The following is a 22,453-nucleotide window of genomic DNA, read 5'->3' on the forward strand; positions in this document are numbered from 1 at the left end:
TAAAATGCCATAGGTTCAAAAGAGAATTTGTTCGACGAGAGCGGCCTCTACATATAACACAGATATACACCGTCAAGGTTTAAAAGAGACATGGCTTAAGGAAGCTAATTACTCGAGACATAGTGCCAACCTAGAGTTTTCTTGGGCTTGCCTTCCCCTAAAACTTGGAACAAGCCTTGGCATGCACATGAGCAGAAAGTTTTGGATAAATTTTTGCAACACTAGCTAACCAAAGAGAGATATAAAAGCTCCAGTCGTAGCATGTATTTGTCCACTGTGTAGAGGATAGAACTTGTTTAGAGGATGTTGCTTGGTTATATAATCTGTTTTCATCAATAGTTCTCTGAAGTATTGGTAATTTTCAGTTTGTGTGTGAAGTGACGGATGTAACGGAAAACCACCAAGCTGAAAAATCACCATCAGGAGCATCGTTTTTCACGAAGGAAGATGCTGCTCATCCAACAAGGCAGTAAAGAGAGTGCAGTACAAGGTACCGTACCTGAATTTTTTTTGAGTGCACAGTGATGGCACATGCACGCATGTTCGCATGTGCCCTAGATATTGTACGCTTCTAATGATCTTGATGTTTATTATTTGTTTATGTAAGTACAGTACCTTTTTATTTATTGCCTTCTGTATTTTTTTATCTCTGCCTCGTTTTAAGTATATATATTGAAATCAGAAACTTGAAATAATCCTCTTGGTACTTTATCCATTCATCATCTCTGTAGAATCTATTGTGCATGCTCATCTTTGGATAAAAGGTTCCATGTAGGGTACTGTTTCACATGAAGTTCACAGAAAACTAAGCATTTTCTGTGTTTTTAATCTAAACTATCTATTTATACCTGATATTGTTAAAACCAGTTAGAGTACATGGCTATAACCACTTGCATTTACAAAAAAAGAACAGATATACCTCCACAGACCAACCGGCATAAATGTTTTCCTTTTCTCTCTCTCTCTTTGTGTAATAAAGAAGTAACTAAATACACACTAAATACGCAGGTATTTTCATAGAACATCCCTATTCAACCATTACTCCTATGCAGTATATGTCGGCCAGGATTGCTTCCAGTACTGACATGCACCAAAATAAGGCCTGGGCACCAAAATAATCCCCAAAAAAAGAAGGAAAAGAAAAATGCAGAACAGATCCTGTTGACCATGGTTGATCATCTTGGTGACCACCAAACAGCACCAGCCATCAGCCATCAGAAAGGCTGTTTCTGAATATATATATACATATATGATAATCTCACATGCATCTATATAATCTTGCACTGTTCAACTGCACAAAGTCACTAACACCAGGTTTTGCTGCACTGTACTGTGTACATGCTGAAAAATTTGCAGATGCTTGATCAGAAACAAGCCACGAAATTTCTGACGCACACCGAACATGAGGAAAGGAAGGCTGCTACCACACAGCCAGAGACGACAAGGCTGGACCGCCGTCGTCGTCGACGTCCATCTACAGACTACAGGTGAACCTGTCACTCGCCAGCTGCTGGCTCTCACCATCGATGGATGGATGATGGGTACAGGAGAGGAGGAGGAGGACGAAGAAGAAGAAGAAGAAGAAGGAGACGACGATGACGACGACTCGCATGCGCGGCACGGACTCCGAGGGAATGATGGCACGTCGTGTTCATGCAAATGGTCCATGGCAGGCCCCCCCCCCCCCCCCCCCCCCCTCCATGATCGTTTTCTCAGGAGGGGCGTCAGATGGACACATGACGAGATACCACAGCCATTGTTTTCAGAGAGGCAATGGTGTACCACAGCTTCAGAGCAGAAGAATCTGGTGAAATATATCTCAGGAGCTCAGAATTAGATACAGGTTCTCCAGATTTTAAGCAGGATTAATTATCACACCGCGTGCGAGACGTGAGGGCAGTACTGCAGAGGATCTGTTTTCGTTTTAAGGATTTTGTTTTTTTGGAAGGGTGAAGGGAACTTTCAAGTTGAGATCTGCATGGTCAATAGATGAAATCCATGTGCTGATTGAGAGCTGCAATGTTTTGGTACTTGAAATGGTCGGTGTGCCTGAAATTCAACGCAGGGAACATGTACAAAGGTGGTGAAAACAACAAGACGAGAGAGAGAGATCATGCTGGAATCTGGATCTAGAGCTTATATCTCGCCTTGGCAGATGAAGATGTGACCGGTGCAATCAACTGTTTTTGTGAATCTCTCTTCTTTTTTTTCCCCTCTCTTTCCTACATGTTTCAGGCAAAATTCCTGCTTCCAAACCGGTGCCATTCAGACACAACACCAACAGTAATTCTGTACCAAATCCTGGATCCAAGACCGGTAAATCGGACGATTACCGTTGCGAGATGGGAACCCTATTGTCGCTGTACTTGCAACAGTGTGTTTTCCCCTGGTGAATTATACAGTACCTTCCAATGATGCTCAGAGATCAGTACGAAGCAAATGCTGGCATCTCTGATCATAAACACCACCTCGCCAAGAACGACAAACAGAACACAGGGAAAATGAAGATGCATTTGTTCCTCGGATGCCTCTGCAGTGGCCAATGGCCATCGATCTTTTCTCATCTATCTCTGCTAAAATTAATTTTTTTTCTCTCTGCTGAGAAATTCACAGAAAAGCTAGCCCTAGTCGCATCACATTCACAGTGGATGCAAGGAATGGAATAGGACATTTTTGTGTACTCTGCGAAGCCGTTATCTCTCTACAGGGAGTGTGACAAACACAGGAAAGAACAAGAGGAAGGTGACTCACCAATTCTACTGCAGATGACTGTAAGTGTGAGTGACATAAAGGGTGCGGACAAATGGAGCACTAAGGCTGATCTGGCAGGATATGTTTGCTGATGCTGCACAGCATCAGAGCCGTCTGGATTTTGAGGAATCAATCAACATTCATAGGTGTTGGGAGAAAAATGTGGTCAAATTTGTTTTTCAAAAGAAGCTTTCGTATTGCAACTTTGTGCAAGAAGCTAAAGTTCTGAACTTTGTGTAAGAAATTTACTCTCTAACCTTTTGTTTAATTTGGTTTCCAGGTCTTCATAATTTCGTTGATTGATAGACCATAGAACTACACTATGTTTCTTGCAGAAAAAAAATCCACTTTACTCCCCTGAACTAATTTGATGGAGCACTTAACCCCTTGAACTATTTTTGGGCTCATTTTACCCCCCTAAACTTTAGAAATGGTTCACTTTACCCTTAATGACATTTCTCTTTTTGTTATTCTTTATACAAGTTGTATATTAAGGTAAAATTTGTTAGAGCCGCCATAGATGGCACCATTATCAAAGTTCAAAAAAATTTTGAAATTTTTTCATGGTTGTTTGCTTCATAATATCGTTGTTCGACGGAAAAAGTACGTTTTACCCCCCCCCCCCCGAACTATTGCGACAGTATGAATTACCCCCTCGAATCACAAAACCAGACATATTACACCTCAAACTATTGATACCGGATGAATTATCCCCCCCGACTCAATCCTGAGCGGTTTTTCTCCTACGTGGTATACACGTGGCGTCGACGTGGAAACCCAATCAGCAAAAAAAAAAGAGGAAAATATAGGGCCCACCTGTCATTACCTCTCTTCAGTCTTCCCCTCCCCCCTTCTCTCTCTCAGCCTCTCAGGTGCGCGTCGATGGTAGTGGGCGGCGGCAGCGGCCCGCGGACGGGCGGCGAGCGCGGCGGCGGGCGCGGCGGGGCGTGGTGGGGCCGGGGTAGGCTCCAGGTCATTCGCTGCCACCTCGCCTCCTCCGCCGCCGCGCTCGCCTCGCCTCCTCCGCCGCCGCGCTCGCCTCGCCGCCACCGCCACCCCTCCGCCCTGCCTCGCGCTCGCCTCATCGCCGCCGCCGCCTTTCTGCCTGCCTCGCCGCCGCCTCGCCTCCTCCGCGGCCGACCTCGCCTCCTCCGCCGTCGTCGCTGTCGTAATCCCTGAGCTTCGGCGGGCGCGGTGGGAAGGGCGAGACGGGCGGCCAGCGCCGAGGTCACTGAAGATGATGACGGCGAGGTCGGGCGCGGTGGCGGCAATGGCGGCGGCCACGGCCATGTTGACCCGCGCGCCGACCTCCCGACGGCCCGAGAGAGAGGGGTGAGAGAGAGAGAGACTGACGGCCCCAGGTTGAAGACGACGACGACGACGACGAACTCGGGCGCGGTGGCGGTGATGGCGGCGGCCGCCGGGGGCTCGGAGCGGAAGGGCGGCCGCCTCCACCCTCCACTTCGCCGCCCTCCGCCGCGACAGGGGGGGCACGGGGCGCCGTCACGCCCGCCGGCCACCGGCCGCCTCTTCACCACACCCGCCATGCCCCTGCCACGCCCGCCGCCTGCCCTGGCCCAACCACGCCCCGCCGCGCCCCCACCGCACTCGCCACTCGCCGCCGCGCTCGCCGCCCGTCCGCGCGCCGCTGCCGCCGCCCACTGCCGTCGACGCGCACCTGAGAGGCTGAGAGAGAAGGGGGGAGGGGAAGATTGAAGAGAGGTAATGACAGGTGGGCCCTATATTTTCCTTTTTCTTTTTTGCTGATTGGGTTTCCACGTCGACACCACGTGTATGCCACGTAGGAGAAAAACCGCTCGGGATTGAGTCGGGGGGGTGGGGGTAATTCATCCGGTATCAATAGTTTGAGGTGTAATATATCTGGTTTTGTAGTTCGGGGGGGGGGGGGGGGAGGTATTTATACTGTCGCAATAGTTCGGGGGGGGAGGGGGGTAAAACGTACTTTTTCCTTGTTCGACAGACCGTAGAACTATGTTTCTTTTAAGTACTTTCTTTTTGTCGTACTGACATATTTTGTCATACATACCTTGCCAGCTGATCAAAAGATGCACGCGTGGGATAATAGGGAATAAGTTGGATTTAGTGTCATGCTATTATTCATAACATACATAGGTGATGACTCATCACCTTTTGGCATAGCCATCAAAATTTTTAATCACCAAATCCTTGTTTGCCACTAAGCACCATCTGTAGCAGGATAAGAACAACAGCAAGAAGACAGAGGTGACAAGCCCATCTCCATGTTTCAAGGGGAGCAAGCATTAGGGGATGGGAACACTAAACAAAGCAATTTAATTGCCCCTTGCTAGTTGCTACCTTGGATAAAACCAAGCTTACCTTTTTCCCTTTTTTTCCTAATCAGAAGCATTGCAGGTTTACTGATGAAATGAAAGCATGGATGCAGTTTCCACTACCCAAGAATCCAAGTGGACATATCTGATTAGTGTGACAAATCTTTTTTCTATTTCACCCAAAGTAAGGGCAAGGATAGAACATAGTAGGGCAGCCTCTAGAGCCCTTTACATCTCTATCATGTGGCATATGGGGGGTCACATGTTCTTCTCAAAAATCGCCGTAAACAGATCGGGTCAAATCTCACCTTTTTTTTTTCTTTGATGTCGGGTCAAATCTCTTCAAAAAGCACCTCTTAACTCATCCTGATATAAATATAGGAACCAAAAACCATCAAGTCCTCACATGATTCTCTAGCCCTATGCCAATATGAACATCTGATTAGGTACCTCATTCTCCAAATAAAAACTGTGCCTTTTGTCCTAATCAATGTTGTGATCAGCCTTTACAGAGAAAGGAAAGCAATCTTAGCCTTTTGGAACAAATGGCATGTGGAGATTAACTAGGAGCAAAGCATGCATCACACACTACATGCAATCCTAGTAAGCAGCAGTAGTAGCCCAAGAACCAAAAATCTCAAAAGTATCTGATTAGTTTGACCAAATCACCCCAAGTTGCATCCTAAATTTTGGGCAGGAAAGGTGAGGCCAGAAGGTGTGGGTCCCACCTGGTAGAGGGGGTGCTGCTCTAGCCCTCTTCAGATCTCTCTAATAATAATTCTTGAAAGGAGAGATGCATTGCTTTGGCTGGACAGGAGGAGCCCATCCATGTGTATCCATGTGTCTGCATGGCCAAAGGCACCTGAATAGCAACATGTGGTTCCAGGGGGACAGCCTCACCAAGCACAGGACACCAGTCCTTGCCCAGCAACCTATTGACTACCAGTGACATAGTGTGTAGCTATCGCTGCATTGCCTTGTGTGCCATTCAGAAATTATGGGGCCATCCCCTCATATGTTGGCAGTTGGATTTGATTCTAATATGAAGAAATCGACAATTCATCGATGGTTCTCTCTCTACCATGTTACTAGCTAGAGCTTTGGAGCCAATTACAACACTTAAGTATTTAATGATGATGATTTGGCATGAGTATGCATGTTAACTTGCTTTGGTAAAATAATGGACCTAGAAATCAAATCATATCTTGTTGAAAGGCAAAGGAACACACTACTAACCCTTACAATTTTTCATGCTCCTAGGCTCATCAGAAAGTAGGCAAACCACAAGGTATTTAATTACTGAATCTTTCATATTGTTTCTTCTTTTCTGTATTGATATGCCGTCCAAATTTCAGCTAAATTACAAATATGTATTGCTCAGTGTGATATATATGATGTCCAGCTTACTATTTCTTAACATTGGTATGATTACCACTAAAGCATATAAAGTTGGCAGATGACCTTTTGTGCAGTTTCTGAACATATCTTGGTGGTTTCTAATACATTCTTGTTGATGTATAATTCAAGCTGCATGGTCTTGCAGGCTCTACAGGAATTCCACAATGTTCTAGAAATGCAAAATGAATACATCACTATTTATTGAAGAAGTTGTTTTAGTCCCTCAGTTTAATATTATAAGACCCTATTTTTTAAGTCAAATTTTCATAAGTTCGACCAAACTTATAGAAAAATATAGAAAAATATAGTTACTCTTACAATACTAAATTAGTTTTATTAAATCTAACTATGTTCTTTTGGTGTCAAAAATATTGCTACGATTTTTCTTAAAGAAGTTTAACTTAAAAAAAGTTAAAACATCTTATAATATGAAACGGATTATTTTGGAAGGAGGACACATCATTTGACTGTAGTCAGAAATGTGGGATACTGTTTAACAACATGTAGCAACATATTCCTATCAATTGACAAACAGATCACACTATCCCTTGCCATAATTCTATTCTAGTATTTTACTTGCCATAATTCTATTCTAGTATTTCATTTTATATTGTAAAATTTGTTTCTAAAAGAATAAAGCAACTGTGTTTAAATTCAGCATTATATTGTGCCTTGTTTGACACTATGCCTTAACAGGGGCTAAAAATTTCGTCTGCCATAGGTATGTGCGGGCCAATAATTAAGCACATTATTTATTTTAATAACAAAATAAATGAGCCAAATATATATGTAGTGTTGGCCGCAACACGTTGACTCTGTCAAGAAAGGATTTAGTCCGATCAACTGCAACTAGAACACAGTTGAACAGTGCACATAGTTGTCACTTGAGCTGCTACTACTGTGCATTAGAAGCTAGCTAGAGTGCACATCTTGTGTAGGTACGTTCTGGTCTGAACCTAGTTTAGCTGCACTCTCTGGCAATAGCTAGAGTTTTTCCCTGTACAGTTTTCATCAAATCAGTTACAAATTTATCCAAAATACTTGACGATCGAAAATTCTCGAGCTCGTAGCACCTAGGGCAGATTAAATATATGAAATAGATTAGCTCATATTGTGTTCCGTAAATTTAAAATGTATGTTGCGTTGGTTGTGCGTATCCTTGTAGTACTATCTTAAGCTCTTCGGTTATCATAATAAAAAGTAAAAATAAGCTGATAAATAAGGTTAGATAGATAAATTGATTGCATGATATGTAACTTTGAAAATGAAATTAGTAATCCCCATGTGGATGCCATGTGACTGGCTATTTTTTCAGTTTTGGCGCAAAGAGAGGAGAATGGTGTGTGGAAGAGAAAGCTAGTGGGCATGGATGCATGCATACAAGCATTGCCCCCACAGCTACAGAATATCATGCTTCCATGTTACTGCCTCACTGCCACTGCACTCAAATGCTCTCTATCTCTCTCTCTCTCTCTCTGGCCACCAAGTACTATGCAAAGTCAAGGAAACCCCTCTTGCTAATGGGGATACACATGACACATGCATGCAAAGCTGCCTGCCTGTGCAAGAATCATGCAGGGCATGCAGCATGCTCCTCCATTCAGTCCTCCTCCTGGCTTATTTCTCAACACTATATGCTGTGTGTGTGTGTGTGTGTGGCCTTATTGTACCATCTAATTGCCACATGTAGTCATGCTTGAAACATTGATTAGGCATGTGCATTGCTTAGACACATGGACAAAGTTTTGACTAATCAATGGTGTTACCTGATTATCTGAAGCTTTGTTTAGCCTGATGTGATGGTTTCTACTATAGACATTGAAGTGCAGAATAGATTCAGTTATATCTTATGGAAAAAGTCTCTCTCATGATACATGTTTGCTGAATGCATGGAACTGAATTGTTTATGTAAGAAAAAGAAGAGTTGTTGGATCAACCATAATGTCGTACTATTTTCATGCTTCAAATTCAAAAGTAGGGATTTCAAAGAACAAAGGCCATGGATATATGAGGGAATAAAAAACTAATGACCAGACAACTGATATTTTTAAAGAACAGACTTTCTGAACTCAGAATGTCAGACTCCACACCACACTACAATTGGAACACATGATTCTCAAGTGACCTTTTCTTATGAATGTTTAGAGTAAGTTCAGCCATTTATCACAATAGTAGGAGGTAACAGATAACAATAATATCTGTAGGTAAAATACACAATCTTGTTTTGGGTGGAAGAATAATCAACTTTCCATCAGTTGCAGGATAAACTCATATCAAACATAAAAAGAATCCATTGGCCTTACCTTTTTTCAAGACTTGATGTTGTAATCAAGCCAGAAAATAAGCAATCAAGGACCTGATTAAGGAGTCCTCTTTGGAAAATGGAAATGTCAGCTTTTTCTCCTGTAACAATATTTGGCATTAATGAGGACTATTTAGGTGTTATTAGGGTCCAAGTGGGGGCTAGTCCACCATGTGCTAGCATGTGCATGGTCTGCCTTCCATCCCATTCTCTCTTCCCAACCTCTTATAACATGTCCCCAAAAAAGTGCATTCTTTTTTCCCAACCTTTCTTTTTTTTTCCCAATCATCTTGCATACTTCAGAACTTTCCATTTCTTACCCCCTAAGCTTATTTAAAAATAAATAGATAATCTATATAAAACCCATCAATTGGAAGTTATATAACTACTTTCACAGTGAAAAAGGCATTTGAAACTGGGTCCCTCTTTGTGTAATAGATATTTCTCCTCTTCCCTTTCTGCAGTACACCCATTTTTACCCACATTTGAATTAAAAATAACAATCATCATTGACGCTCAAAATCGAGTCAACATATATTACTTGTCCAAAACAAGGGAACACTACTGCATAACATTAAATATTTTCAAAAGTCTCTTATACTTTTCTCAGAAAGAAAACAAACATATATATACAACACAAATTAACCTCATGGTGGACCAAAGCACCATTAATTAACTCATACTACTTCATATCAATTAAATAAGCTGTGTATACTTGTAACCACATAGAGCAAGTTTAATAGTATAGCCTACTACTAGCTCCAAATCATCTATAGCCAATGTACTTACTCCATCCGTTTCGAAATGTTTGACACCGTTGACTTTTTATCACATGTTTGACCGTTCATCTTATTCAAAAACTTTTGTGAGATATGTAAAATTATATGCCTACATAAAAATATATTTAACAATGAATCAAATGATAGGAAAAGAATTAATAATTACTTAAATTTTTTGAATAAGACGAACGGTCAAACATGTGATAAAAAGTCAACAACGTCAAACATTTTGAAATGGAGGGAGTACTATACTATTAATACATGGTCCCACCTGTCATACACACATTACGTCTTGGAGTCCATGCTGCAGCTGGCTACAGATCTGTAGCCCGCTGCTTTTCTCTCTCTTCCTTTATCTCTTTAAAATATGTTTATAGCTGGCTTAAAACCAATGAACAACTCCCCAAACTTTATTACCCTTATCCAAAACAAAGTGATATACTATATTCCATATGAATATTTAGGAAACACCAAAACATACTCTCTCCTTTTTTACTAGAGACTAAACAAGCATAAAAAATTCCATTTTTTTTTGACATCAACAGGGCCCCACTCCCCCAGAAAAAAAAAACCCAAATGGATGGTTGAAACAGAGACAATAGTCCCTGCACACACAGCAATGAATAGCAGCTGTGTAAGATGACCACATGCAAAACCCAATGCCACATGCATCTTTTCTTCCCTTGCTTCTTCTTCTCCTTCTCCTTCTTCTTCTTTATATATCTACTTAAACCCATCATCCATCTCCTCCTACAACTACACAAACCCATCACCTTTCTCCTCTTCTTCTTCGTCTCCTTCTCCTTCCAAGAAACCCAAGAAAGTGAGGTGTAAGTGAGATTAATTGGTTGTGAGAAGCAGCAATGCATGCTCCAAGAAAGTTCAAGAAGGCGTTCATGGAGCGGCTGCTGCTGAGCCTGCAGGTGGCCGGGCTGACGTCCAAGTCCATGGGCCTCCGGGAGCGCCGCGATGCCGTCAGGCTGTCCTCCGACGTCGCCATGGCGTCGGCGCGCGGCCGCGCGGCGCCCTGGGCGCGCGCCCTCGTGGCGCGCCACGCCGCCGAGCGCCGCAACGAGCCGCTCCTCCGCCGCATCATGGGCGGCGACGTCTACGAGCGCGCGGTCTCCTCCGCCGGCGCCGCCGTGGCGAGGAGCAGGAGGATCGTGAGGAGGTCGCAGAGGGTGGCGTGCAGCTCGAGGAGGAAGCGGCGGAGCCTGGCAATGGCCGCGGCGAGCGGCGGCGGCGGCGCATTGGCGGCGAGGAGGATGGTGAAGGGCCGGCTCCGGCTGCTCCGGCGGCTCGTCCCCGGCGGCGAGGCGCTGCGCGGCTTCTCGCTGCTAAGCGAGACGCTCGACTACGTCGTGTGCCTCAAGACGCAGGTCGAGCTCATGCATAGCCTCTGCAAAGGATCCCAGCAGCAGCAGCAGCAGAAGCTGCATCTGCAGCTGGGATGAAAAATCAAATGCTGATATATGATCCTGGTATGTATGTAAAAATGTTTTCCTTTAAGAGAATAGATTGAAACTCGGTCTCTATATTCAACACGGATGTACACGCCAAAGTTTGTAGATGTTTGTGCTGTAACTTTTATTTTTCTTGTTTCACTTTGGTATTGGTAGTTGATAACTTCATTCTTCTGTGGAACATGCATGATCTAGTTAGGATTATTATGGTTTGAGAGTTTTTTTGTCTTGTGAAATTCAGTGTTAAAAACTGAGAGTGGTACTACTCAGTAATGATGGTACTACTTTCTCAGTGACTGAGACATTAGTACATCACTCTCTTTTGCACCAATGTTAATGATCTGGCTTATGCATATGGTACGTCTCATGAGTCATTGTTCAATTACTTCACTCCAGACTGTTAGAGATCTCCTTTTTGTTTCCCTTCCGGTACATGATTAATTATTTTTCGTAATTCAAGATTTCATTAATTTCATTTTTGTGTTCTTTTTAATTTTTCTTGGATTTTTGTTTAACAATTAAAATTGCGTCCTGATTTGAGTTCATTGAAAATTTCGTCACCTTTGAAATATGGATAGTTTTTTATGAGGCTTGAATATGGTTTCTCTTTTACCATTTCCTTCATTTTTGGTGCTAGCTATTTCTTTTCAGTTCAGTTCAAGCTGAGGTCCTTGCTTCTTAGTATGCAATACTGTTCCCTGAAAAAATAGAACTTTTTATCCCACAAGGCCACAACACCTTCATTTTCTCATTGCTTCCTCGGCAATTTGTCTTTCTGAACTTTCCTTAATTTTTTTCCAGAGGTTGTTCTCCCTTTCTTACTTTGCATTTGGCAAAAAAAATTGTCTCTCAACAGATAATTCAGCTACATATCCTTCTGGCAGTTAACATTCTCTGTTCTTGACACTTGACAGGCACAGCAGCTGCCAGACTGCATACCTGCATGAGATGTGTGAGAGGAATTAATGGAAACCTCTAATTAACACACTTATGCACAGAAATCAAGAGGCCACTGGATGAATGGGAGATAGGCAGAGAACAGAGCTCAAAAGGCTCAAGGAGCCAGCTTACTATAGTTAGTTAGTACCACTAGTAGTACCACTGTAACTATTGTGCAAGTACATGTCAGTGCAAAGATGGATCTTGGTTTTAGGTGTATCTCCTCCTAGTGGCTAGGATGAAGAAAGCCATAATCCATTTGATGAAAAAGAAGTTTTGATGTCGATTAATTACCTAGTGTTTGTTCTTAATTGGGGAGGGAGATCAGATCAGCCCATATGCATGTATGTTTAGTCTCCAAATCTCAATGAAATGGAAATCTTCTGATGGTTCAGTTTCAGTGGGTCTGGCATGTGCAGAAAATTACAGGCTTGTATTTTTCTGGCCAAACTGGCCGTGATGAATAAAAACATGTCCGTATGTAAGGGAACTTTGGGACAAAACAATGACTTTCTTCTTCATAAAAATTGACCATCAATGTATATCTGTTTTTAAAAATGAAAACAAAATTTTCCTATAAATGGCCTGTTTTCGTGTTACCATGCATTTTTTTCCCATTAAAAATGAGCTATTTAAGGTGCTACATCTGTACCTTTGTCCTTGTTCCCTTTGTTTTATGAGAACAACTTTACATGAAAACTGAGACATGTGAGATTCTTGCTAAGCACAGAAAGAGGAGGCATCCTCCACAAGCCCATTATCATACTACTTATTTTCAGGTTCAGGTCAAAATTATGAAGAATAAAACTGTCAACATAATCCTGTACTAAACTCTTATCAGTAAGAAAGACCAAAAAAAAAAAAGAGTGAGGAAAATAATCAGTATCAGCACTATAAATTTGGTGTACCAAATAACCAAAAGATTGGCCCCTCTCTACATCTGCATCAATTGTTGTAGCTTACTAGCTACTGTTGCTGCGAGAGACGACCTAGGATTCCCCTGCACTATTGCAAGCTGCAATTGTACCGAGTTTGCTGTGGCAATGATTCAATCTGACGAATATTCACTTGCAAATCCCCAACTTGAGTAGTTCGTTCCCTAGCACTCCCAACCTTCTTTGCAGTGGGGATGCATAGTCTTGTAGTAGCTACAATAATGCCAGTACATACATGGTGTGGTACAACTTGTAGATGCTTTTTACTAGTGTAAAAGTTGGAGCTTTTATGGTTTTACAAATCTACTCCCTTTGTCTTTTTATTTTTCATTCGTCTAGATTCGTAGTGAGATGCTTATTCTTTTTGGAACAGAGTGTTATTTTACTGAATCATCTGCAGGAAATATCTACAAGGTTGATATTCTGTTTCCTGTTAATCAGGGAATGGAGAAAATATTAAAACAATTGCATCCTAGAAATAAGGGCAGCAGTATCTCTCTCACCTATGGAGTCTTCAGAGAAGCATGAGCAGTGAGCAAGCAAATGTCTGCAGTTACAATTTTGCACAACTTCTTTTTCGGGAATACGCAAGGAGCGCATTTTTTTTCATTAAGAGAAATAAAAGTTATTTACAAGGATAAAAGGAAAACAAGCAGGAGACTGATACAGGACGCTATGGAAAACTATAGGAATATCTCGCGCTAAATTTGGCTACCACGACCTCGTAAAGGCCAAACAGAGGGGATCCCGTGATTAGCCGACTTCCAAAGCATGGCCTCCTCCGCCATTGCTTTCGCCACTTCGATCCAAGACCTTTGTTGTTGATTGAAGATTCGGTTGTTCCGCTCCTTCCAAATTGTCCAAGCCACCAGTGTCACGACAGTGTCGAAGCCTCGACGATGCCGCTCCCCAATCTTCATTCGGCTCTCACAGAGCCAATTGTGGAAGGATGGCTCGTTGACAGATAAGCAGTTCGGACTTCTTATCGCCTGAAGCGTCCACCACCATAATTGTCTCGATTCAGGGCATGCTACCAAGATGTGATCAATGCTTTCCTCCTGCTGATCGCAAAGAACACAGCGATCCGGGTGTGGCAACCCTCGACTACGCAGACGGTCAGCGGTCCAGCATCTGTTCATTGCGACCAACCACAAGAAGAAGCGGCATCGAGGCGGAGCGAGTGACTTCCAAATTGGGGTGGAAAGGAAGGTGACACGACCAAAAAAACAAGGCCTTATAGGCGATTTTGAGCTGTATTAGCCCGAACTCTCCCATTTCCAGATGATTGAATCAGGAGTAGTAGGATCAAGATCCATCATTTGGACAAGCGACCAAAGCTTTAGATATTCTAGAATAGGTTGGATCCCAAGTGCTCCTCAGATGTCTTTGATCCATTGGCGACCTGTTAGTGCCTCAGCCACCGTCCAACGCCGGCGCACGCGTGGTGGAAATTTGGCACAACTTCTTATCAATGTTAACCCAGCTGCTTAGACTCAAGCGGACGATCATATTTGCCTTGAGCTTCCTAGTGATTAGGGATCAAGTGAGCAATGGTTTGATCTCATTTATGCTATCTGATTAAAGCAATATGTCTGATTAATGTGTAATGTACAATCAGTACTATCAAATTACTGTGAAAATTTGAGATTCAGAACATAAATCATCTGAATTCAGAAATACTTTGCATTATACACGCTGACAAAGCAGAGGCTTCAACTCTGGACCGGCTCATTCTGTGACTGTTCCATACCCAAAAGTAACTATTAAAAGGTCCAGCCATATTTTCCTGAGAGATTCTCAAATCTCAATCAAGAACTCAACCAACACATATTTACTAAACTAGCGATCATTCATAACATGGAAGCGCATATTTACTGAAGCATAAATCTTTTTCCTGAAATATTACAGTTGTTCATGTAGCCAACCAGCAAGCAACACAACACAAACACACACGCCACAAAACCTTCATCTGAGCAAAAACCAAAAACCCTCATCATTTCCCAACCAGCGAGTACTTGTGCCGCCGGTTGTTCCGGAGCGCGCAGCAGCCGAGGGAGTAGACGACGAGGAGGAGGGCGACGAAGGCGGCGTTGACGAAGGCGATCTTCTTCCAGCTGCTCCTCAGGTTGCCAAGAACACCGGCCTTGCAGGACTGGCAGCCGTAGCAGAGCTCAGACTGGTCATTCGACCAGGAGTTGCAGTCAGGGTCTGAGTAGTTGCTGGGTGTAGGAGGCTTGATCCAGTATGTCTCGTTCTGGTATGTGAAGTTGCATGCTGTTGGTGGCTTGCAGCATCCAGACTGCAGACACAAGATGAACAGATTTATACTTTTGAAGTGATCTTAAAACTCTTTTGATATCTTCAAGAAGATTGCTTCTTTAAAAATTTTACAACAGCTGATGTGATGTCTTTCAAGATCAAAGTAGGTAATTACTTCATTAGACTGAATAAAAGTGACAAAGTGTGTGTATTCTTAAATCAGTTGCAAATTGCATTCTGCGCCGTCGTTATCTGAAGAAACATGCAAGGATAGAAGGTCTTGCAACTTGCAAAGTGAACTTGTAAGACCAAATCAATGGGTGTGCATGAGCAGTTGATTCATTCTTACCTTCACTATCCCAGTTAACTTCAACTTGAATAGTTTTAGATGAGTTGCTGATGTTGATCAACTGCTATGACGTCGATCGGTAGCGTGCCCTGGACTATTAATTCTTGCCCTTTAATGAATACGCAAGAGATCGTTGCGTTTCTTTGTTTTAATTAATTAATCAATTCTAGTTGTGTGCACATGACTTTGATGAAGTCCTGATAGTTACTAAACGTCAGATTACATGACGCAATAGAAAAATGTGTATACTTAGAATTCATTGTTGTAATTATCGTGCATAGAAGTATTGATATGATCTTTACTTTTCATTTTGTCGTACATATGTGAAGATCTATTAAGAAGCAAATCTAAAGGTGCGTAACTGCATATAATTTGCTAAGTTCAAGTATTATCAGACTCTCTGAACTTGTGATGAAGGGACAGCAAAACCTATGTCCTATCGACTTTAAAGAAACGCAGGACTAAATTTACTCTTAGGAAATGGAGCAAATGCCATGAGCAAAATTCAAACCTAATTAGGTAGTGTGAGGTCAGAAACTGAAAAGGTACTGACGAGATAGAGTACAAAACTCTGAACTTCTTTGCATCAGGGATAAAAGAAGTACAACACTAGTTTAGATGTGTGAGATCATCAGGACCGTGCAAAAATACATTGCAGCGGTGGTATCAGCTCTGATATTTGTGATGATCCACCTAGTTGTTTTCTACCTGATGTAATCGTGTAAAAGACACAGATATTAAAATCAATGAATTGAGTATTATCCAATGAATGAATCTCTTGAAGGGGTCAACAAAGCAAAGTTGTCATAAATATCTGAGAGCAATGCAAGTGAAGAGGTCATATTATTGACTTTTTGCAAAGAAGTACTCCAGTTTACCAAATGGAAGCTACATAGAGGATGACAGGATTAGATATCATAAGGCAAAGAAGTGTGCATTAGCTTTGCCTCAAAAACTAGTTTAGTTTAATTTGTTATCTAAATTCATTTTTTTTTATAATTTGTCTTCTGTAACAACTAACAACATCTATGTCATTATCTAAAAAAAAACTATTTATGCATGCAGCTCAGAATTAATTAATTACAGAAATATTTGTGCAAATATATACAGAATTAATTGTGTGCACAAATTAGCATCAAGTACTTTCAGCTACCAATAATAATCAAATTAGTTATCTAAGTAAAGTTTGATAATATATTGCCAATGAAATTTAGTAAATTTGGGGAAATATGTAACAGCTCGAATGGTATTGGTACCTGCAGCGGCGAGAGGTTGGAGTTGACGAATTCGTCGAGCGTCTGGTTGCTCTTCAAGCTCCGGCACACGCCGGTGTCGACGAGGCAGCTCCTGATCCTCGCCCAGTGGCCGCCGTCCTCCACGCTCCGGCGGAGCCACGTCGAGTAGTCGCCGAGGTGGTACTCCCTGAACCCTCTCCCGGACACGGCCCGCCCGGCGCCGGCGTTGGTGACGACGAGCGCGAACACGCCGAAGCAGGCGGCGGCGAGGATGAGGAGGCCCGTCAGGAGGAGGTAGGCCCACAGCAGCGGCGTCGCGTGGCAGCACGCGCCGGCGAGCCCCGCCAGGGACACGGCCACGATGGCGCCGCCGAGGGCGAGCGCCGGCGCGCGGAGGAACCGCTCGCACTCGGTGACGCCGCCGCCGCCGCGGTGCGGGGCGCCGTAGTAGATCCCCGCGGCGAGAACGGCGGCGCCCAGGAGGAGCGTGACGACGTTGAAGGCCGCGAAGACGGCGTTGCTGCACCGCGGCGCCATTGGTGGGTGCGTGCAGAACAGAAGGTGGAGTGGGGTAGTTATAGCGGGAAATGGTTGAACTGGGCAGCAAAGCAACCCACCACGTTGCGGTTTCACACGTGTGGCGTGTGGGCGTGGACATGGTCACATGGGCATGGGCTGGGGAGATTATCCTTTTGGGCTGTCAATATTTCGTAGCTGAGCCCAAACCAATTCTCTCGGCCCAACTATAGATCATCCTTCACGTCCTTAAAAACAGAGTCCTCCTTCCAACCTCTCTCCCCCAAAACGTCCACTACTTCACAGGTACTACCTCCGTTTCATATTATAAGTCATTTAACTTTTTTTTTAAGTTGTCCATCTATGAAAATATATTTTTTATCCGTATATAATGTTTTCGTAGGACATGGTCACATTGTTGCCCGCCTACGAACGGATGACTTAAGTGATACGCCTGAAAAATAAGCATCTGAGCTAGTACTCCCATATAAATCTAGCACTCTCCTCCACCACCACCCATTCCTTATCCTCTTCCCACCCTCTCTCCCTCTCCGTCTTTCACAGGCGCGAGGCAGAGTTGCAGCCACAGTTCGGTGACGGGGATGAGGAGCGACAACGGCGGCGGCGCTAGCCACAACCGGCGATGGCAGAGGAGGCTCCCTCCCCTCCCCTTCCTCTCCCTCTCAGATCCGGTGGAGGGGGAGGGGCGTCGGCGGCGGCGCGGCTAGAGGGGCTCGGGCACCGGTAGCGGCCGAGTCGGCGCCTCCCATCCCACTCCCGCGTTCCCTCCCTCCAGATCCGGCGGGAGAGAGAGCTCAGGCGACGGTAGTGGTGGAGGCTGCGCATCCTCCCCTCCCCCTCCCCCCTCCAGATCCGACGGAAGGAGCTTGGGCGCCAACGGCGCCCCCTCTCCTCCCCCTCAGTCCCTCCAGATCTGGCCGAGGAGGGAGCTCGGGCGCCGGCAGCGACGGAGGCGGTGCCCCCTCCTCTCCCCCTCCCTCCCTCCCTCCAGATCCGGTGGAGGAGGGAGCTCGAGCGCCAGCAGCGGCGGAGGCGGCTTCGATGAGCGGCGGCTCCAAGGAGGTGGAGCGGTGTTGGCTGCGGCTCTGACAAGAAGGAGCGGGTGGCGGCGATGGCTCCGAGGACGAGCCACCAGACGGGGGATTCTTTGTTTTTTCATGGAGTATATTTTCACAGGCGGGTGGTTGCACTGCCTGCAAAGATATAGAGGCTGCCTACGATCATGATTTCACAGGCAGAGCCGATGGCCACCTGTAAAAATCATGTATTTTCGCAGGCCTTCACGTGCAGGCGGGCTGGATGGCTGACTGGAAAAAATCTATTTTGTCCGTTTGCAAAGATCTATTTTCTAGCAGTGTTTGTATGATCATTGTCTCTAATTTCTTGCATGGTTGATGTATAAGCTCATTGTCCTCGTCACACCGTTATAGTTGGACTTAAAAATCGAAGCTAGTAGGTTGCCTCGAACAATACCAGCATATATAAATTATTAGAGCATTATAAAAACCACACCATTCCTAGTATGACATAGAGCCTAGTATAAAGTAGATCCTCCAACTAATATATATATATTTTTAAATGAATCCCATCAAGACAATTCCCAGACAAATCTGAAATATTCATCGGTGGATTTAGCTCAAGGAAATATAAACAGATCTCCAAAAGAAATGTAGCAAAGCGAGTCTAAAAAATATAAATGTTAGATACTTTCATCATGCGTTCAAAGATAACCCTTTTTACTTCCATTTCAATTTACTTCACACTAAATTATCTTGATTAAAACTACCCCTTTAAACAAGGACCATAGAAATATCATTATTTTGAGGGGCATCTTTGATTTCCATAAAGCCTTCTTCCTCTCTATATAACATTTTTTTCTAAATACATAGAATGGGTTATAAACTGACCTTTCCGATGAAGATTCCGAGGCGTTTCTTACTAGAGTGCAATATGAGAGATTAATAGCCATTGCAACTGTGATGTCTGGTATAGCAGCATCGATATTGCTCGGAGGATGTACTACACACATGAGATTCAAAATTCCTATTAAGATTGCTCACAACAGCATGTGCAACTTCACGAAGCAAAGTGGCACCGCGGAATTGCTTCACATAGTATCCTTAATTATTTGGGATAGCTGTAAGGACAAAGCGTCAAGCGCTCTTGAGAAACTTGATAGGTTTCTTCAAGACATTATGGTTTTTCATTGCCATTTGGAGGAAATGTTATTGTCTGGCGGTGATTTCAGACAGGTTTTTCCCGTGGTGACACGTGGGACAAGGGCCCAGATAACTGTTGTTACATTGCGGATATCGTATTTATGGGAAAATATTAGAAAGATATGGTTGTCGCGTAACATGAGGGCTCAATCTGATCCATGGTTTTCGGATTATCTCCTTAGGATTGGAAATGGCCCTGAAAACACTATCAGAGATGATTACGTGCGCGCGCTTGATGAAATTGTGATTGCTTATGGGGATTGCGAGGATTTAATAAATAAATTAATCATGTGTATCCCTCGCTTTATGATGAAAATAATGCAAACTTTGCAGCTTATATGAGCACACATATCATTCTATCCACTAAAAATATAATCGACAGATTTCCGAGGCAAGCTAATGTTTATCACAACTTTGACTCTGTTGATGATGACCCCCACAACAGCTATACTCCAAATGGTCTCCCACCACATGAGATCAAAGTAAAATCAATTGTCCTGTGATTCTTCTTTGCAATCTTGATCCTAATTATGGGTTGTGCAATGGAACTAGACTGATGGTAAGAGCATTCCAAGATAATTCAATTGATGCTGAGTTTGTTGGTGGACAACATGCTAGCAAAAGGGTGTTCATCCCACGAATCCCTTTATCTCCCTCAGACGATATATCTCTTCCTTTCAAATTTAAGAGGAAACAATTTCCAACACGTCTTAGTTTGGTAATGACCATTAATAAATCACAAGTACAAACCATCCCAAATGTTGGGATCTATCTTCCAGGGTCCATTTTTTCACATGGTTAGCTTTATGTCGCATTGTCAAGAGGTGTGTCAAGGAAAATAACAACGATTTTTGCCAAGCCAAAGAAAGAAGTATACCCACAGGGAAGAGCAATAGGAATATCATGTATAAAAACGTTCTTGACTGGTGAGCAAATGTAGGTTCGGAAGATCAAAATTAATTTGAAAACATAATCTAGAAGATAGGAAAATACTCATCGGAATGTTACTAACCAATGTTCTCTTGTTTTGTACAACATCATTAAGATGAAATATTGTGTGATTAAACCCGCCATACCATCAGGGGGACTCGCAGTGCCTCAACTCGACTCTCCACAGTGCGGTGCCAACAGCGATGGTGATGCCGTAATCGCTGTCCCTGTGCCGCCACTACCACCGCCAGTGCTTCTCCGACTCTCCGCCACACCATACTGCTTCCATACCATGCTCGCATTCAATTGTTTGTGCTTGGTTGGAATTTATTCCTAATTTGATTTTGATTTTTAGTCCGCACTTTTTTCAATGTTTCCTTCCCTCTGTGAATTGATTATGAGAACAATAATTTACTTAATTCGCAGATATGATGCTTGGTAGTTTTAATAAATTTTAGGGTTTGATTTTTATTGTATTACTTCCGACCATTCGCCTGCTTGGAAGCACAGTAATTGGGCCAAAACGGGTGGAAATTACTGTCCCAAAACTTTTTTAGGGTGGAAATCAAAAGAGGTTATTGTGCCTACACTATGTCATATTATTCTATTTTGCGTGAAGTATATTTGATGTACGACATTAATTGAATTAAAACTCAACTGCATAGATTATAGAAAAATAACTTTTGCTAGCATAAAATTTTAAATGTCATTAAAGACAAATAAAATTACACCGTAGTGTTTGGCGCATATTACTTAGTTACCAATAATCGTCCATCTCCGTCTAACCAACACTACTGGAGAACTGATCTTTGCTGGGTTGGTCAAAAACCACATTAGTCCTGGTTCCTATTCTAACCGGGACTAAACATATTTTTTTTTGTCCCAGTTTAAAACTACCACGGGACTTAGATGATCTTTAGTCCTGGTTGGTAACTAAAGATCCATATTTAGTCCCGGTTGGTTATAACAACCGGGACCAAGAATAAAAAAATCGTGGCTACCCCGAGCCGTGCGCCGCCTCCTATCTCAGCCTCGATCTTATTCTCTCCCTGCTGCGTGCCTCCTCCTCTCCCAGTCTCGATCTTATCTCATCCCCTCTCCTATGCTCCCCATTCCTCCGATCCCCTTCCTCTCCCATTTTCTCTCCTCCCCCTCCCATCTCCTCCCCTTCCCGGCTTCCCCTCACTTGCGGGTGGCGGCTCCCTCCCCCTCCCCTCCAACGCAGGCGGGCAGCGCACGAGGCCGCAGCCGCACCTGTGCAGCCGCTGCGGGCCGGCGGAAGCGGCCGTGGTGGCAGCCGGGCGGTGGCTGCGCGGTGGCCTGGTGGAAGTCGGGAGGCCGGTAGGATGCGCATAGCCAGCGGATCTGTGGATTTTTGTTTTATTTTGTGAATGATGATTTGTAGATGTTGTTGTAAATTTTTTTAGATCTGTGGATGATTTTATGAATGATTTGTGGATTATGGATGAGCCTGTATTGTGGATGATTTTGTTGTGCATGATCTGTGGGGATTTGGGGTGATGGCAAAAAAACAATAAGAAAAAGAATAAAAAACTAGCAATGGAAAAAATGGGAAAAAAACTTTAGTCCCAGTTTGTAACTCCAACGTGACTAAGTATTGTAGTCCCGGTTGGTGTTATAAACGGTCTGTTTATTTTAACTGGGATCATTGGATGTCCCGCCTTACAACCCAGGATTAAAGGGGTTGTAAACCGGGAGTAAAGAGCCTTTTTCCAGCAGTGCAACCATATAATTGTGCGATGACAAAAGCCCAACCCACAATAATCCAGCATTCCAGCCCATTAGCTGTGCTCTTTACTGCTATTGGCTAGACGTTTGCTCTTCCAAAATTTTCACGGCGCAGCACAATGAAAGTAGGCAAATTTTGTTATGGGACACTCAAATTTTATGCTCTTTGTTAGAGGACACGGTAAGAAATGATATATGTTGTAGGACATCACAAAAATTAAGTAATTAGCTACTAGACACCGGACTTATTATTATATTATATTTACTGCAAATGAAGAGAAGAAAACTGTGGAAAG

The 22,453-nt window shown here is 43.5% G+C and overlaps 2 protein-coding genes across 2 annotated transcripts; one reads left to right on the forward strand and one right to left on the reverse strand.

Moving 5' to 3' along the window:
- The first annotated feature begins 10,189 nt into the window (after positions 1-10,189).
- Positions 10,190-12,338, forward strand: LOC127781344 (transcription factor IBH1-like 1). The gene is made up of 2 exons (XM_052308286.1): positions 10,190-11,023; positions 11,920-12,338. Exon 1 carries the CDS (start codon positions 10,406-10,408, stop codon positions 10,994-10,996), a length of 591 nt encoding a protein of 196 aa, XP_052164246.1. The 5' UTR covers positions 10,190-10,405; the 3' UTR covers positions 10,997-11,023; positions 11,920-12,338.
- A 2,201-nt stretch (positions 12,339-14,539) lies between these two features.
- LOC127782554 (tetraspanin-7-like) lies at positions 14,540-17,262 on the reverse strand. Its single transcript, XM_052309814.1, has 2 exons — positions 16,744-17,262; positions 14,540-15,178 (listed from the first exon to the last, which is right to left on the reverse strand). The coding sequence occupies exons 1-2, from the start codon at positions 17,257-17,259 to the stop codon at positions 14,873-14,875; spliced, it is 822 nt and encodes a 273-aa protein (XP_052165774.1). The 5' UTR covers positions 17,260-17,262; the 3' UTR covers positions 14,540-14,872.
- Between the last annotated feature and the right edge of the window lie 5,191 nt (positions 17,263-22,453).

Source organism: Oryza glaberrima, chromosome 8 (genome assembly GCF_000147395.1).
Source record: "Oryza glaberrima chromosome 8, OglaRS2, whole genome shotgun sequence".
Taxonomy (NCBI): Eukaryota; Viridiplantae; Streptophyta; class Magnoliopsida; order Poales; family Poaceae; genus Oryza; species Oryza glaberrima.